Below are 18,102 nucleotides of genomic sequence, written 5' to 3'. Positions count from 1 at the left end.
GATTGTGGAATCTCCATGACTGGGGATTTTTAAGAGCAGGTTGGATCAACACATGTCAGGGATGGTCTAGATAATACTTAGGCTTGCCTTGAGTGCAGGGAACTGGACTAGATGATCTCTCGAGGTCCTTCCAGTTCTATGATTCTAAGACCTAATGCAGGGATGCAGATTGTTCTACATGCCAACTGTGGGGTTCTGACACTTTTCTGATCACTGTCAAAGACGAGATCCATTTAGTCCAGTTTGGCGATTCCTATGTTTTTCGTAAAGGCACATATTAACACTGAGAAGGCCAGAGAGTCTAGAGCTAAGTAGAGGTTAAAAATGGAGACAAATTTCCCTTTTATGTAGGAGTGTGGATTATCATTTGCATCTAATTTATTATACGATGTTTAGCATTTTTGTTATTTGCATTCAGGGATCTCAGTACTTTACAAAATTTTGTCTCAGAATATTTTGAAGTATTATTACCCTTTTTTACAGAGGTTGACTTGCCTAGGATCACCCAACTAGTCAGTGATGTTTAGCTATGAAAGACAGTATCTTTCCATAAATCATTATCAAACTTTTTCTATTTAAAAATAAATAAATTAAAGGTGAAGAAAGTCTGCTGAATACTTCAGCTGGAAAGTAGTTGGAGTGGTATTGGCTTCTAGTTAGGCTATTCACCTCTTTGGAACCATGTGTATTTGTGAGGACTTAGGGAGTGACCGTGAATTTCTTGTTTCATATAGCTATTTATATATGCATCTAATGTGAACACAGTTTCATATTTTTCCTTAAAACAGAGAATATATATAATTGAAAAGTTAGATTATAGTTACTGAACATTTTATACTGCTCTGTCTTGCTTCCAGTATAGACATCATTTACTTGAAATGCAATGAGCTGATTGGGCATGTCTTTATTGGTCAGTATTTATAGTGTACTGTTTTAACCAATCTTTTTTTATTTGTTTTTCTTCAAGTTTGAAATCCCTATGATTTGAATGTGTATTGTGTTTTGTGAAGTTTTCTATTACTAACTTCTTGTTGTGTAAATATTTTTTGTTGAGGATGTTGCATTTGACATGTTTTTGTTTCTGTGAATAAAAGGAGGACATTCTGCTTGTAAACCCTTCTGAGCTGGAAATGAGAGAGAAAGTCAGAGTTCGTGTGGATGTGATAGTACAAGATGATGAAAGAAATATCCCTAAATGGATTATGGTAAGACATCTGCTTAGTTTATTAGAATTAATTCACTACTTAAAACATGTGTCTGACGAAGTGGGTATTCACCCACGAAAGCTCATGCTCCAGTACATCTGTTAGTCTATAAGGTAGCACAGGATTCTTTGTTGCTTTTTACTTAAAACTACTACACCTCTACCTCGATATAACGCTGTCCTTGGGAGCCAAAAATTTTTTACTGCGTTATAGGTGAAACAGTGTTATATTGATCCACTGGAGTGCGCATCCCTACTCTCCCCCCACCCCACCCCTGGAGCACTGCTTTTACCGCTTTATATCCAAATTCGTGTTTATCGAGTGGCGTTATATTGAGGTAGAGGTGTATCTTTAAACTATTAGCCAAACTGTTGCTTGGTGTGCCTTGGCTAGGGGCAATCCAAATCTGTGAGAACTTCTTGGTGAAAAATAGGGTGAGTTTCTTGAAGATGGGACATCTCATTCACTTATAAAAATTTGAATTGTTCATCAGTTTAAAGCAAACTTCTGAGTCCATATACCAGTAAGTGTCATATTCAAATTTGTTTTCTTCTTATTGGGTTGGAGACCAGTGATATGTCCCTAGAATTAGCTATCTTGGTTTATTAAGCCCTATTTTTGGTTGCTGAACAAAGGCACAGTCTCAGTATATGTCAGGTACATTCATCACTGAACTAGCTTGTTTGTGTAACATTCCTTCAAACTCTCAAATATTGTCTTCAGTATCTCTGATTTTTTTTTTTCTTTCAACATAGGTCAAAGTCAGCAGTCTGCAATAGTAGTAGACTTAGAATTGCATCACAAAGACCACCAAAATACTTTTCTTTGCTGCCTGTCACTTGAATTTTTATTGCTTTTTTCTGGTGGAGTAGGGAGCACTGGCTTTTGCCCATTGTGGAAAGCATTGCCCTTTTAGCTTTGAAACATTGTGGGATGATTCAAAGAAACTGAACAAACATAATTTAACTACTCTTTCCCATTATATGTTGTTTGCCTGACATGCTAAAGGCTACTTATGCATCTTAATAAACTTTCTCAAGAAGCAAATATTTTTGGGCTTGATGTTCATGGAAAATAAGAAATTGGAAGAAGTGGGAAGCTGTCTGGTTATGTAGTAGTGTTTTATGTTATGGGGCTGCTGTTTTTTGGTTTTTTTTTTTAAATGTATTGTGTTTGTCAGAGGTGCCTTGAGTGTTCAGATATGTTCTCCTTGTTTTATAAGTGGAAGTAAATTTAAATATTTAGGAAAGAAATGCAAACTTGATGCTTAATTTAGAAATTATAAATGCCGTGTAAGATTTTGAATATTTGCCAAATACCCTTTTTCTCAAGTTTTTATCTGTTGCTTGTCTAATAAAACCTACTGCAACTGTAACTGAAGCAAAAGCAAATCTTAAATAGAACTTTTTCCTCCCCATTTTGTTGAGCTCTTCAGGATATGGTTCATGTCCTTTGTGCAGTGCCTAGCACAATGGGACCACAATCCTGAATGGGGCCTGAGTGCTACTGTAATATAAACATAAATTACTAAGTAAGTTCTGTGGGTTTTTCAGGTTGCACCTGGAGAAAAATCAAAGCATCTTCACATAACATCTCCATGGCAAGACTTGATGGGTATGACTAAATCTCCAGTTGGTGAGTATGACACTGGACTGTAGTTATTTAACATATTTATTGAAAATGCAGAAAAGTGTATTCACCTGAACATAAATATACAACAGTTTGAATTCTTGAGGAGATATATAGGCCCATTGTTAATGTTTTGCCATAGGCGCATTTTAAACAATTTTAAAAAAGGAATTCTCTCTTATAAATGACTCAGCTATTCTAAAATAGTCAGAGAAAAAGATATATTTAAAAACCCACAGTAATAAAGAATTTAAGCATGGTCAAGTTATTACATGTTTAGTGCTTGCTTTGGTTTAGCTGGTAGCACAACTCAGTCTCATGGTGTCTTGTATTTGGCGGTAACTGCTTGTGCAGAAGCAGCATGAAGATAATGGGCCTGATTTTTGCAGTCTTTAGGTAGGGAAAAACTTGCACTGAAGTCTGGTGCTCTTTTGCAGAAGGGTTTACTTCTTCCATGTTGTTTTCACATCCTAACAGTTGCCATCAGACATATGAAATGTTCTGTTCCCTAGCATTTAAGACATAGTGGTCTCCTAATTGCCTTTTGTGCCTTTTGAAAACATTTCCTTTCGGTACACAGTGCCCTGGGATTATAGAAAGTTCTCTTGATCCTTCCACATTTTCGGACTTAATTGGCTTCAGTTACTAAAGGTGGGACAATAAAAGTCTTGGGTAAAAACTTGGCTTTTAAGGAGAATCATTGTACTTCTTTGAGGGAATAAAATAACCAAAAACTCTACATAAGGCTATGCCCTAGGTTTCATTATTCAATTGAACTTTGTTAATTTACACATTTGCTCATATGCAGATTGTATTTGACCCCAAAATCAGTAATCTCCCCTTGTTTCATGAAGACTTAGGAGTGGCAAGCTGCCATTTATGAATCTTTGTTACTTTTATAGTAAATACTTCAGAGCACTTAGTAAGTTACCCATTATAACTTTAAAACAACATTACAATCGTCAAGTGAACATATTAAATTTTATGACACTTTTATCTTTGCTTGCTAAGAAAATCACATTCACTTCCCACTCATTATGGCAGATTTGATAAGAGGAGAGGCTCTGTTTGTCTTGGCAATGAAAATATTTTGCACTACCATGCATTCACCACTGAGTGTTGTACATATTCTTGTTGCAAGAAGTCTTTTTTTAGACAACTCCCACTTACGCCCCAGAACAACTTTGAAATAGTTTGTACTCCAAGACACTTGGTATCCATTTTCTGCAGTCTGTTAATATAGCCTTCTACAAACTTTGATAAAACGTATTTGTCCAGCAACAGTCCTGTAACCTGATGTGAATTGTGATGAAAAACACTAGAAATTTTACTCATGAAAAAGAAAACAATCTAGAATTTTACAAGGCTTTATTAACAGCACATGAAGATCAACACTGCAAGAATATTTGTACACTTTTTAATATTTAAAATTATATTTATGCTGTGTAATTAATACATTATTTGAAAGGTTCTAATCACTGTTGTATATAACTTTATGTGGCCTAATACATAACCAAGTTAATGGTTTCAGAAGGAAAGCAGAATCTAGAAATGCACCTCCTGCATCCAGGTGTCTCATACTATATATTTCTGCTTTTCTTATTTCAGAAGATAAGATAACTCTACCCAGACATAAACCTTTCCTGGAAAAAAATGAAACGGGCTATGATAGCTTCATGGAAGATTATCAGTCTGCAAATGAAGAATGTTCCTGGAACAATGTCACACTTGCAGATTTGTATCCAGGAATGGTAGAGACACTTAGCAAGTTGATGAACAAACACTCTCAGAAAAAAGCAGCTGATTCCATAATCAGACACTACAAACACAGAAGATGGCCTCCTAGAAAATCAAAGCTTAATGTCACCATAGAAAGAATAAGAAGGTTCAGGACATCTGAATTGAAGCCTATGCTGCCTAACACAAATAGTAATGATCATAAATTGCCTGTTGGAAATAATTTAAATGAAAGTAACCAACTTCTTCATAATGGCAAATGTCAGACACAGTGTGTGACTAATGCTGAATCTGGTGTGGTATCTTACCCACATGTTAATACAAGTGAAATGGAAATAGATTGGCCTGAAAATTTAGAAGATAATTCATACATTCAAAGAATAGACCAAAACATCTCAGAGTCTGTTTTTCCAGATGTTACTGCTAGAACAGAAGAAACATTTCTAACTGAGAGTCCACCTCAGACCACCATGTCTTTACATGATTCAAAAGGCAGCCCAAATGGGAAGCTGCCTGAAGTACTTTCTCTGGGATGCTCTTCTGTAACTTGCACAACAGCTCCTTATCTAGTGAAAGACAGCAAGAACGACAAAATTGACAATACAACTTCCGATGGTACATCAGGGTTCCATTTGTCCACTTGCAACTTGAATGATGATGCTAATACCTTTCCACCACTTAACAGATATTCTCTAGTAAGAACATCAAATGCATCAATCAGAAATCCTGAAATAAAAACTTTCAGGGGAGATATTTCACTGCAGCGCAGTTATTCTTTTTCCTCACTTCCTGTGAATCAAAGTCCAGTCAAGACTCGCCAGAAATGTGAAGATGAATTTGAGAAACTTTACCAGAAGCTGTGCCCCAAAGAACTTCAGAAACCTCTTAAGATTAGAAAGCCTCCTTCAAACCCTAAAGAAAAAGAGAGACTAATCAAGTCTTACTTCTGTAATTCTGTAAAGTCTCATAAAAATTATGATAGTGCATTTGACGAGGTTTATCAGAGATTGTGTTCCGAAGGGTTTCCAAAACTGCCCACATTTCTGAGAGCTTCGAACTTAAGGAAATATGAAGGCATACAGATGTCAGAAACTGTAAATGCTTTAATTAACTCACCCATACGAACTTTACCTTCAGTTACCAGAATTAAAAGACTAGCAGATTTCCATAGTGAAGATCTTTTGTCTTCACCTGTAAAGAGACTGAAAAATATACCTGAAGATTTTCTAACTAGAGCAAGTAATCAGTCTCCTCACAGAAAAAATATTAATACTCAGACATCTGGCCTGGATTTCTCAAGTGTGATGGATGGGATTGTTCCTGGCATATTTGATATCCCTAATTGTCAAAGTCAGGCATCTGAAAACTTTGTAAGGACACTTTTACTATACTATTGTTGGTTGATAATGTGCAGAACGGTAAAAAATTATAGCTTGTACTACAGTCATTTTGAAAAAGATTGATTTAGTCCAAGAGAAGCTTTAAGTCAATCTAAAATTTCTGCTTCCGTTTTTTGATCAGTATGATTGAAATGCTTGAAGTGTTATTAAGCTCATGGGCCCCCTAATCCCATTTCCCTATTTTAGGAAATATGGCTCCTAAAAATAGTCAGCAAAAGTATTAGTTTATTCTTAGTTCATTGTAATTGAGTTTAAAAGGAATAAAATGTCAAACTATGAGCATTGTTAAATCATCTTCACAGCCCTGTGTGGGAGGCAGGCAGGGAAACTGAGCTAATGGCCTGGAATCATTAAACTCCTATTAACTTCAGTGAGTTTTAAATCAGGCCCTTAGTGCAGGATTCCCATTTCCTTGTTCTGACCCAGGCTGTTAACTGTAACACGCTTGTAAGTGTCTACTTTGATTTAATTTCTCAGTGCTTCATTTTCAGGATTCTGGGTTTCATACGTCTTCAAATCACACTTATCCAGTTAGTCCAAGTTCGTTTGTGCAAGGTAAGTTTCAAAAGGCATTATGAATTACTTTATCAGTTAGGAGGGCTTCTCTTAAGCAGAAGCCAAGAGATCTCCAACTCATTAATTCTGCAGACCTCTTCCTAAGGGACTCCCATTCTTCTCCCAACAATCCTTGGATATCTCCCAAAATGTTCCTTTCTGGAGATCTTCAAGAAGGGCATCCTGGACCACAACTTGAGAGTTGTTGGAGTGTTTTACTTTTTTTTCTTTGGATAAGATCAGAATTTTCTTCTTAAGGCTTCATTTAATAAATACTGGTTTTCCTGCTCCCCTTCTCTTCTGTATTGCTAATATCATACATAGCTAATATCAGTTAATGTGTAATAGGGAAGTCGCTGATTAGTTAATCATGTTTTCAAGAACTAAAAGTTTTTTACTCCCACTCTTGCGGAGTTCCTGCTTCCAGCCCTACAAAACTGGTAGTTACACAGTAACAGGATTACAAATATGTCCTAGGTCAGGTCTACACTGCAGACTTATATCAGTATAACTGTCTCTCAGGCGTGTGAACATCAACACTCTTGGACGACATAGTTATACCAACCTAACCTTCAGTATAGACCGTCTACGTCGGCAGAGAGCCTCTCCCGTTGACATAGACGCTGTCTTTTGCGGAGGTGGATTAATTACGGCGATGGGAGAAGCTGTCCCAACAGCATAGGAGCATCTTCGTTTAAGTGATGTAGCTGCACTGTTGCAGCATTGTAAGTGTAGATCTGTCTTAGGAGGACTTGTTAAACTAAATTAAAGTGCTGCCACCAAGTCAACAAGAGGATTTGCTCAAGTTCTGAATTTGAAAAATTAAACTGGTATGAGATTAGATAGGCACAAACTCTCAAGTCCTATAAAATGCCTAATCTTTGTAGTTACCATCATAAAGAGTTGCTGAGAATTGTAAATCTGAAGCTTGAGATTTAAAATAAGCTACTTCAGATACAAAAGCACCCGCTTCAGTAGTTCTCATAGTTAAAGTTGTCAATATTTCCAACGTAATGCATTATTTTCAGGTCTGTTTAAATTGGCCATAAAATCTCCAGGCTGAGATAGGGACACTGTCAACTTGAAAAATCTCATTACTCTATGGAGGTGTTATACATCCTTTTGTTGCAAGAAGTACATAAAAAAAATCCTGAATCACTTTCAGCTTTTCTGTTTCCTCGGCTTTTTTTTTACTTTGTGCATTTTAACAGCACTGTGTTTATTCACTTTCATGATTCTGTTAATGGTGAGTTGTCATTAGCATGTCATCACTTTTGCATTGGTCTTAGGGAGAGCATGTATGCCTCTCCTTTGTGCCTGTAAGGGGGCATTTACTTTTTACCAGAAACACAAGAGAAGAGCTTCTTCTGTTTCTAAGTTTGGTGCCAGGAGAGTGTACCCTTTTCCTGGGAGCCCTGTGTAGGCAAGAGGCAAAAAGGGACAGCCAGGGGATTGCTCTTCTTCCCTCCACAGACCATTTTGTATGTGGCTGGGGGTGGGGACAGGAAGGTTGTTCTTCCCCAAACTATAGTATAGACAGGGGAGTAGTGGGAGCCAGGAAAGGGATTTTTTACTCTTTGGGACTCCTCTAGAGTTAGAGGTTGGAAGGTCTTGCTTCAGTGCTGCTGCTGAAGCTGGCGTGCAGTCAGTAGTGTAACAGAAGCAGGAGACAAGTGGGAAACAGGCAGACCCAAAACACTGGCCTTTTCCCCCCTTATAACATCAGCAGGGGCAGAGGAAAGCCCTTAAGATTTTTAAAGAAGGCATTGTAAGGGGAAATAATTTTCTGGTCAGAGTCTTTCTTGCTCTCTTACAACAGTATTTAGTCAAACAAAATTTTTCAGGTTATCCATAATGTATTAGCTATATTGGCAAAAGCTTGGTTTTGCCAATATAAACTGAATCTGCACTAGGCGTGCATTGCCATTGTGGTACACTTATACCAGCAAAGCTCTCCTAGTTGTAGATCCGGGCTAAATCTGTACAACAGCTAACCTAGATTGGTATCATCAGCATAATTAGAGTAATAAAATTTCACACTTTTGGGGACCACATCTTTTTCCAGAGGTTACCCTTTGACAGAATAGCTTGACAGAGATCCAGCTTCTGGTCTCAAAGGAAGTGTCATTTACTTCTGATATCCCTTGTCTCTCTTGTCATCCCTGGAATCTCCTCATAATAACTTTTCAGTTACTCTGATCTGCCTTCTGTGATTTCTGAACTAGTTGTTTACATAAATATTCTCTCCAAGGAGGATGTGATATTGTCTCATGAAATGTCCATTCTGGGGTTCCCAAAGAAGGACATACCTGATATATAGGGATGAATAATTTTGTCAGAAGAAAAGTGGAAAATAGTATGTAAACAAACTTGACTTTCTTTTCTTTAAAGTTGTCGCCCTGATCGCTTGTTAAAAGTGACAGTATCGGATACGTTTACAGAAAGTAGAGAGGAAACGTTCCTATGAGGTTATCTAGCCCATCTCTATTCCACTTCAGACTTCTATTTCCTGTTATGCACTTCCTGTTATGCACAGTTAGTCCTTGCACGATCCAGGTGATGGAGCTTCCACCACCTCTGTTGAGTCAAGATTCTTCAATCTAAATAGCTTTTGCTGTCAGGAAGGTTGTTTCCTCTCTGATATTCATCCAAAATGTTGACATTTTTATAATATACTGCCTTTATTATAGATACTCCCCCTGTATCTGTGGTATGTTTATACTATTTAAATATTTTGTAGCCCACTACTATGTCCCAGTTCATACCTGATTAAACAGTCACTGCCAAACTATAAGTATTGAACTGTTTTAATCATTCTATATAAATCAATCACAATGCCCCCCCCCATGTCATTTCTTGTTGCTGTTCCCTAAGTTCTGTCCAGTTAGTATAGGTCCAGTAATGAGCAGAGCCCTGCAGATACCTGCTTAATATCTGTATACATGAACCATCTTTGCGGATCGCAGATAGATGCAAATCCAAATTTTGCATTTGCACTGGGCTCTAATAATGAGACTCAGAATTGAATGCAGTATTCCATGTCTGATGACATACAAGCGATATGGAAGAGGGACTGTTAACTTTCTGCTCTGATACGATGTTTCTATGTAAGCAAATTGCACTAGCTTTTTTCCCAACAAGGTAGCATTGCAAAAGTGTATCTAATTTGTCTACAGCCATCAGTTTCAGCATTTCTGTTTGAGAAGTTTCTCACTCCCATTGAACATTTGTGTTCTGAATTATTTTCCCTAGATACATGAATGGACACTCTCAAATTTAACTTCTTTTTAAAAAGTTTTTCTGTTACACTAGAATCTTTCCAGCAAGGGAAGAACTAACTCAATATGCAGGGGAAATGGTGACAGACTGCATAAAACAATCTCAAATGCACATAGTTAACAGACTGGAAAAAATATACTTTTTTGTTAATGCTTTAGTTTTAATAATCTGTGTTTCTGATAAGTGTAGTAGGTACAAATTCTTCAGAAATAAGGTTTTTTTCATGTTAGCAGTATTTCTTTAGGTCTCATTTTTCCAAGATGAGTCTTATTTTATTGTTTGCTCTGAGTTGTTAACCTCTTATATCCCTTGGTATTATTTCTCTTAACTGATGTTCACAGCTCTCTGCAATGCCATTCTGTGATCCTAATCCTAATTGCAAGATATTTCCATCCTTTTCTAATGCTGATAAATTATAAGGTCTTTAAAAGAAATTATAAATTATATACTTTATAACAGTAAACATACTTGAATGTAAAGGAAATTTACATTTAAGTATGTTTACTGTTATAAAGTACAAATTGTATTTGAAATTAAATTTGGCCAGAGGCTTTTACTTAAAGAATGTTCATTATACTTTGCAGATAGAAGTAAGTTGCTGCTTTCTTTTATACTTAGAACTGCAACTATGAGCTTGCTCCTAAGGTCAAAGTAGTCCAATAATTTAACACTGTACTGGATAGGGTGCTCAATGTGATGCTTAACCTTATGACTCCATTATTTTTATTACCAGAATCCAGGATTGCAAATGTCTATGCAAGTATGCCTAGAACATTGCAAAGTAATGGCTCATGCAGAAGTGCACAAAAATATTAACAAAGGCAAGTGACTTTTCAGTAGTTTCAAAATAGTAGCAAAATAAGTTTTTTGTTGTTGTTTGTTTTTAAAGAAAAGGTTTACAAATGTGTTGTGCTCCTTATTTTTTATTTTCTTTAGCTGGTGGTTTGGGGAAGTGTGGGGGCCTATATATAGGCTATGGACTTATAATAAAAAATGACTGCAGTTAATCACTGAATTGATAACACTACATTACTCTTTGTATAACCTATGTTTTAGGATCCATCGGTCACTGACTTTTTGTAATATATTGTATCATAGGACTTCTTTACATTAAGATTTAAAGGCTGTAGTTCAGGGGTAGGCAATCTATGGCATGCGTGCCAAAGGCGGCATGCAAGCTGATTTTCAGTGACACTCACACTGTCTGAGTCCTGGCCACTGGTCTGGGGGGCTCTGCATTTTAATTTAATTTTAAATGAAGCTTCTTAAACATTTTAAAAACCTTATTTACTTTACATGTAACAATAGTTTAGTTATATAATATATAGATTTATAGAGAGAGACATTCTATAAATGTTAAAATGTATTACTGGCACGCAAAACCTTAAATCAGAGTGAATAAATGAAGAGTCTGCACACCACTTCTGAAAGGTTGCAGACCCCTGCTGTAGGTGGTATATATACATGATATAGGAATATCTTATTTAAATATATTTGCATATATATGGAATATACGATAAAGTATGAAATGTGACAGACATCTCGTCTGCCTTATCCATATATAGAAAGAGCACTAACGTTCCAATCTGCAGATTGACTTAACAGCCCCAAGTATTTTTAAACGTACCACAGAATTTGCTTCTCTTCCCATCACTTGTCCTTCCCTAAATCCTATTACTTTTCTGAGACCTAGGATTAATAACTTTAGTACATTGACAGGTTCAGGTTTTGATATCATGTGGCATACTAAAGCTGGAAACAGGTACAATATTATCTACCACTGGAAATGGGAGACTTCCAGCTTTCCAGTGGGCAAACATTTTTAATTTGTGATTTTTGTTTAGAAAATATTAAGGTAACAGATTTCTGAAACTTCAGCTCCCTCAGAGTCTTATGCTTGTAGACTCATAACTAATCCAGCTTTATAGCAACAGAATACACAATACAGTAGTAACCTTTTAAAAAATTACAAAAATATATTTTCAAAAACAATTTCTCTAACACATGATGTATACAGAAAACGTAGGCTGGTTATGTGTGTGTGTTTCTGCAGTTTCATTCCCACTCCTGTTTAACTGTTTGCTGTTTTCATTTTCTTTTTTAATTAAAGTATGAAATTTCTCTTTGGTTAAGGCCTTTCATTTATATATGAGATTAAAAAATAGTTGATTTAGTGGATGATCTTGAGCAAGTTAATGGCTAGGTAGTCTTTCTGTGAGCTTTGCTTGAACTTGCTCACGTAAATATTTTTTATTACATCTTTACTCAGTTTCTTAAGTCATGCTTTTTTCTTCCGTCTGTTATCAGTGGAAACCTCTCCCGATGATATTGGCAAGCTGTTTTGAGCCAGAAACTTTTTTTTTCTTTGTGTATACAAGTAACAGGCTTCATGTGAAAAGCATTAGTGAGTGTTCGATTGCTAACTTATCTGGAATAGAAAATGTGTTCCTTAATTGCAGTGACTATACATTTGTGTAACCTGAATTAAGACTCAGCTGGATAGTTTCCTCAGGCCAGTGCTATGATAGCTTTAGAGGTCCAAGAGATGACTGCAGTAAACATCCTGGAAATGGAACTTGTCCTGAGTGGTTTCGAAGTCTTCAAAAATCGTAGTCAAGTAGATAGCAAAGCTGCTATACGTTCTAATCAACAGCTGGAGAAGAACCAGCTAAGTCCTCTTGTGTATGTAATGACGTTGGATTTGGCAGCCTCTGGCAAGAAGCTAATTATAAAAGATCAACTTCAGAGAAGGAAAGGTCAATAACTAACAGATTTATTATAGATCAGTTATGAATTGTTGGCTCAGACTGTGTTGCGATGGACCACTTGAGGGTGTGATCACGGAGTTGATGTGTTTACAACAAATTTTAATAACAAGCTGCCAATCCTTCAATTCCTGAGGGGGGAAATGAAAAGTAGAGCTGTAGATGAGTTCTGTATAGGTGTATTTGCTTCAGTGGAGCAAAACTTTAATTTATGTTTATGTTTGTACACATGTAGTAGATTGTTTTTAAAGCTTTTAACCTAAATTTAATTTATTCATATTATTTAGGCATTAATACAATGAAAAAATAAAGGATTTTCGGCAGTTGGGTGGATGTGGAAATTCCTGTATTAGGCCTATTGCATTTTGCCATTAATATTTTAAGATGACTAGATTCTTTGCGTTGGTGTTCAGCTTCTGTTCTCTTCTTTGGAGATTCAGTTAGCATGGATGCTTTTTAATTACCAGTAACTTATGATCTAAAATTCTTTTCCAGGGTATCCAGAAAACTCAGCTACAATGATGGGAGAGAGAAAAGCTCAGGTGTTCTTTTGGAAGACTTCATCGCTAAAGATACGGAAAGAGCATTTCTGGAAGGCTACAGAGAAAATATTATTTTATAAATTTGTAAAGACATCAAAGACATTTTAATTAACCATTGCAATCTGAAAATTGCATTTTTTGATAGGGAGAGAGCTGAGGAATAGTGCTCTAGTATATAGTTAGTCCTGCTATGTACGTTCCCTCTCATCCAAAATAATTCCTTGGAGACCAGCTTCGCCTTCAGCCAAGGTGGGCTTGGCACCTTTCCTTAATGAGGAGTCATTCATTTGGCCCCAGAAGTCCACTGGAGGGAATCAAAATTCCGTCTTTGGACTGACTTATTTGTTAAACTTTTATATTTAGTAGTGTTTGTCATAATAGATGTTTGTGATTTGCATTTCTTTCTGTTTGCTTACAGACATGGATTTTAATATGCTAATAATAATGTACATTGGCTTTGTATTCCATCAGAATTCCTAGCCTCTCCTGTGCGCTCCTGCTTTATATTTGCACATTATTAAGCTCCTGGAAACACTGGTCTGGAAGGTCCAAATGTAGTATAATGTATTATGACTTTGTAATATGGCTGTACTATCAGATTTGAGGTTTTAATGTTTAATTTTCAATTTATTTCATCATAAATCTTAATTGCTTAATAAATTTTTTATACATTATTGGATTTGGCAGTTTTTTATAAAGTGTAATAGATTATATTTTACTAAATTTAGGGCTGTCGAACGATTAATTTTTTTAATCGCAATCACACGATTAAAAAAATTAATTGCATTGTTAAGCAATAACAGAATACCATTTATTTAAATATTTTCACATGTTTTCTACATTTTCAAATATGTTGATTCCAATTACAGCACAGAATCTGAAGTGTACAGTGCTCACTTTATATTTATTTTTTATTACAAATATTTGTATATTTTTCAATTCACCTAATACAAATACTGTAGTGCAATCTTTTAATCATGAAAGTTGAATTTACAAATGTGGAATTATGTACAAAAAAACTGCATTCAAAAATAATGTAAAACTTGAGCCTAAAAGTCCACTCAGCCCTATTTCTTGTTCAGCCAATCACTCAGACAAACAAGTTTATTTACCTTTGGAGGAGATAATGCTGCCTGCTTCTTGTTTACAATGTCACCTGAAAGTGAGAGCAGCTGTTCTCATGGTACTGTTGTAGCCGGCGTCACAAGATATTTACGTGCCAGATGTGCTAAAGATTCATGTCCCTTCATGCTTCATCCACCATTCCAGAGGACATGCATTCATGCTGACGATGGTTTCTGCTCGATAACAATCCGAAGCAGTCTGGACTGATGCATGTTTATTTTCATCATCTGAGTCAGATGCCACTAGCAGACTGATTTTCTTATTTGGTGGTTCGGGTTCTGTAGATTCTGCATGGAGTGTTGCTCTTTTAAGACTTTTGAAAGCATGCTCCACACATCGTCAGTCTCAGATTTTGGAAGGTACTTCAGATTCTTAAACCTTGGGTCAAGTGCTGTAGCTGTCTTTAGAAATCTCACATTGGTAACTTCTTTGCATTTTGTGAAATCTGCAGTTGAAGTGTTCTTAAAATGAACAACATGTGCTGGGTCATCATCTGAAAACTGCTATAACGTGAAATATATGGCAGAATGCGGGTAACACAGAGCAGGAGTCATACAATTCTCCCCCAAGGAGTTCAGTCACAACTGTAATTAGCGCATTATTTTTTTAACATGCATCATCAGCATGGAAGCATGTCCTCTGGAATGGTGGCTGAAGCATGAAGGGACATATGAATGTTTAGCGTATCTGGCATGAAAATACCAGCTACAAAAGTGTCATGCGAATGCCTGTTCTCACTTTCAGGTGACATTGTAAATAAGTGGGCAGCATTATCTCCCGTAAATGTAAACAAACTTGTTTGTCTTAGCGATTGGCAGAATCAGAAGTAGGAGTGAGTGGACTTGTAGGCGTTAATGTTTTGCATTGCTTTGTTTTTTAATGCAGTTGTGTAACAAAAAAAATCTACATTTATAAGTTGCATTTTCACCATAAAGAGATTGCAATTCAGTACTTGTAGGAGATGAACTGAAAAATGTATATCATTTTTACAGTGCAAATATTTTTAATAAAAAATAATGTAAAGTGAACAGTACACTTTGTATTCTGTGTCGTAATTGGAATCCATATATTTGAATATATAGAAAACATCCAAAAAATTAATAAATTTCAATTGGTATTCTATTGTTTAACGGTGCGATTAAAACTGCGATTAATCACGATTAATTTTTGTGTGTTAATCACGTGAGTTAACTGCCATTAATTGACAGCACTGCTAAATATAAACTTGGTGTTGCAATTTCATCATTCCCAGTCTTACAAATGACAATTTCCTCATGATAATGTAATGTAATAAGGGTCCATATACTCTAAAGCACAGAAAAAATAACGTGTCAGTGAGGCCAGTATATATGCAATAACCTATCAGAGGCACCAGAAAGCATTCACGCTCTTATTCTTAGGGAAGATAGAATTTATTTTCCAGCTGTTCAACCCTTGTTACAGGACACATTTGTCTACCTACCCCATGTTTGGTAGATACTTCAAGGGCAAATGCTCTCCCAGGTTTACAGAGCACATCACTTCAGCTGGTGCACGTTTTGGCCTAACTCCCATTGCTGGGTAATCTTTTCTGTTCCGTGAATAAAACTTTCTAGCTGTTGCAAACACTTCATTGTGTGGTGGGTCTGTTTGTTTTGTTTGTTTTTGTTTTTCATGGCCCCACTTCCTGTTTCCTTCTTGGCAGGGAGATTGTTCTAATGTAAGTGCTAGTATAACTGCTGCGAGCACAGCAGCTTTACAGCCCTCTTTCAGGCCACAGGACCATGCTTCCCTTTCCCAACAGGTCCTGGGAGGTTTGATGCTGCTTCCTAAAAGTTAGAGGAATCATTGTAATGTGCCTGGTGCCCATTAGATCACATGTACAGTACATTCTGTGTCCACAATAACCCTAACTGGCCATTGTTGCACTCCTTAGGAAGGAAAACCAGTGTTCTGTATGCATGGGACTTTGTACCGAGGTAGTTATCTGGTTGGTTGGTTGCATGCATGTATTACTGAGGTACCTAGGAGCCCCAGTACAAAAAGATGGTCCTACCCCAAAAGAGCTTTCAATCTCAGTGTAAGATGCAAGACTTCTCATCTGTTCTTTGAGAAACCAGAAAACTTGTTCTAAGGGCAACAACTCTCCCGAGCTAACAGTTCAGATACCCAGTTCATATTGACTTTAAAGATAATTTTATTGGGAAAATAATCAAGTGAAAGGTAGGCAAAACCTCTCCTTAATATTACAGAAAGCATTGCTAGGTTGTTGCTAATCTTAGTAGTAGAAAAGGCTCTTCTGCGTGTAGTTTTAGAAGTCCTTCATTCCAATCTCAAGCGCTCTCTTTTTGTTTGCTGTACCACCAGGATAGGTGATATGGCACAAAGGAACATAAATCAGTTATAAGATTCCATTCACTAGGTGTGTTTTTTGGACTTTATGGATACTGGATTCTTTCATGGGATGATGTCTGCCTTTTAACAATAAACACAATTCTTTCTTATATATTTTTGTTGGCTTATGTTTCTTCCGGTTTTAAACACACGATATGCTCTGCAAATACCCTTTCCAATGGATCTTTTAAAATAAAATTCTTCCCCATTCAGTGATCCCAAATCCTCTCTATCCTTGAAATATTGCATGCATAATTTATCTTAACTATTCCAGAACATCTTTAAAGTATATTTGAATATATTCCTTGGACAGGCCCTGCCTGTTCCAGCGGTAATACTTCCAATACTGGTGATAGAAGGTGATGTCCATTCCTGCCTAGCAGTATTGTACAATTCTTACTCAGTTAAGATATAGTAGAAAATATTTAGAGAGAAGCTATCAGATTGAGTTTAAGTAGATATATTCCAACCTACTTGTCCCAACAGACTAGAATTCTAGAGAAGTGGTCCAGGAAATACCTCAAGGCATTTGAGTTTGATCCTGTATCTGATATTAATTTCTGCAAGTGAGAGATGCTAGCAGTTCTCGATTGAGAAATGCTGAGAGTAGCACATAAAAATTATGGAATTCTTTCTTGTCATTTGTTTTTCAATATTTAGTTCTATCCGCTATCTAAGAAATGTTGATGTATTCAGGGAGCTCTACTAATGTGCCAGGTGACACTTGAAAAACTTAAGAGACTAGACAAGTGATATCTGTATGACATCTTGGCTCTACATGGTACCTTTTCTGTCTGGTCTGCTATCTCTTATCTTAGTCATCTTTCCCCTGTTCACTAGGACTTTGTTCTTTTTCCTGTCTCTTTTGACTTTAGTCTAATGTAAAGTAGTGAATGTCAAAAATGCTTTTGATATGATGAAGGTGGTTTCAGACTATACTGTATCATTTTAAAAGTTTGTTGTCATTAACATAGTAAAATTTAAATAATGCAAATATTTATTCTTAACATTATCCTAATAAATTCACTTTTATATTTCGTTGTTATTTAATCAATAACACCAAAACATTTAATCAGTAACACCAAAAGTTACGTCAGGTCCACTAGGTGATATGTTGCCCAAAGAGCAGGGAAGAATGTTCTCTGCCAGACAGCTTGTTTTTAAGAGGCATTCAGCAACTCCCTAAAAATCACTATTGTAAAAAAAAAACAACAAAGGCTATTGCTGGGCCAGGTTCTGGCTTTCAGGGATGTAGTCCCTAAACACAACAGGCTAAGTCCAGGTTAAAAAGTGAACCTGAGACCAAAGAGCCAGCAAAATGCTTTGTTATATAGATCTCTGCAGTCTGGGGAGAAAAATATCTCTAGCTCACATAGCAACAGTAGAGGCGTCTCAATGTATTATTGACATGAACATTACGGTTATTTATGTTAAAATGGAGGCTGTGGTGACAATGGTAGATAATTTAACTATTGCAGTGATCAGTCAGGGA

General features: G+C 36.4%; 1 protein-coding gene across 10 annotated transcripts in view; it reads left to right on the top strand.

Moving 5' to 3' along the window:
• HJURP (Holliday junction recognition protein) overlaps window positions 1-15,844 on the top strand; it is a 38,396-nt gene extending 22,552 nt beyond the window's left edge. For 9 of the 10 annotated variants that reach the window (XM_050958072.1, XM_050958132.1, XM_050958094.1 and 6 more), the window contains 6 exons: window positions 1,095-1,205; window positions 2,759-2,840; window positions 4,443-5,941; window positions 6,463-6,526; window positions 10,539-10,626; window positions 13,066-15,844. In XM_050958072.1, coding sequence (XP_050814029.1) covers window positions 1,095-1,205; window positions 2,759-2,840; window positions 4,443-5,941; window positions 6,463-6,526; window positions 10,539-10,621 — 1,839 coding nt within the window. In that variant the 3' untranslated portion in view covers window positions 10,622-10,626; window positions 13,066-15,844. The remainder of the gene's footprint in view (window positions 1-1,094; window positions 1,206-2,758; window positions 2,841-4,442; window positions 5,942-6,462; window positions 6,527-10,538; window positions 10,627-13,065) is intronic. The other variant, XM_050958083.1, reaches the window with a different exon arrangement.
• The last annotated feature ends 2,258 nt before the right edge of the window (window positions 15,845-18,102 follow it).

The sequence above is a fragment of the Gopherus flavomarginatus genome, chromosome 1 (genome assembly GCF_025201925.1).
Source record: "Gopherus flavomarginatus isolate rGopFla2 chromosome 1, rGopFla2.mat.asm, whole genome shotgun sequence".
NCBI classification, from domain to species: Eukaryota; Metazoa; Chordata; order Testudines; family Testudinidae; genus Gopherus; species Gopherus flavomarginatus.
Note: the sequence above shows the minus strand (reverse complement) of the source record. Positions and strands in the feature narration are given on the sequence as shown.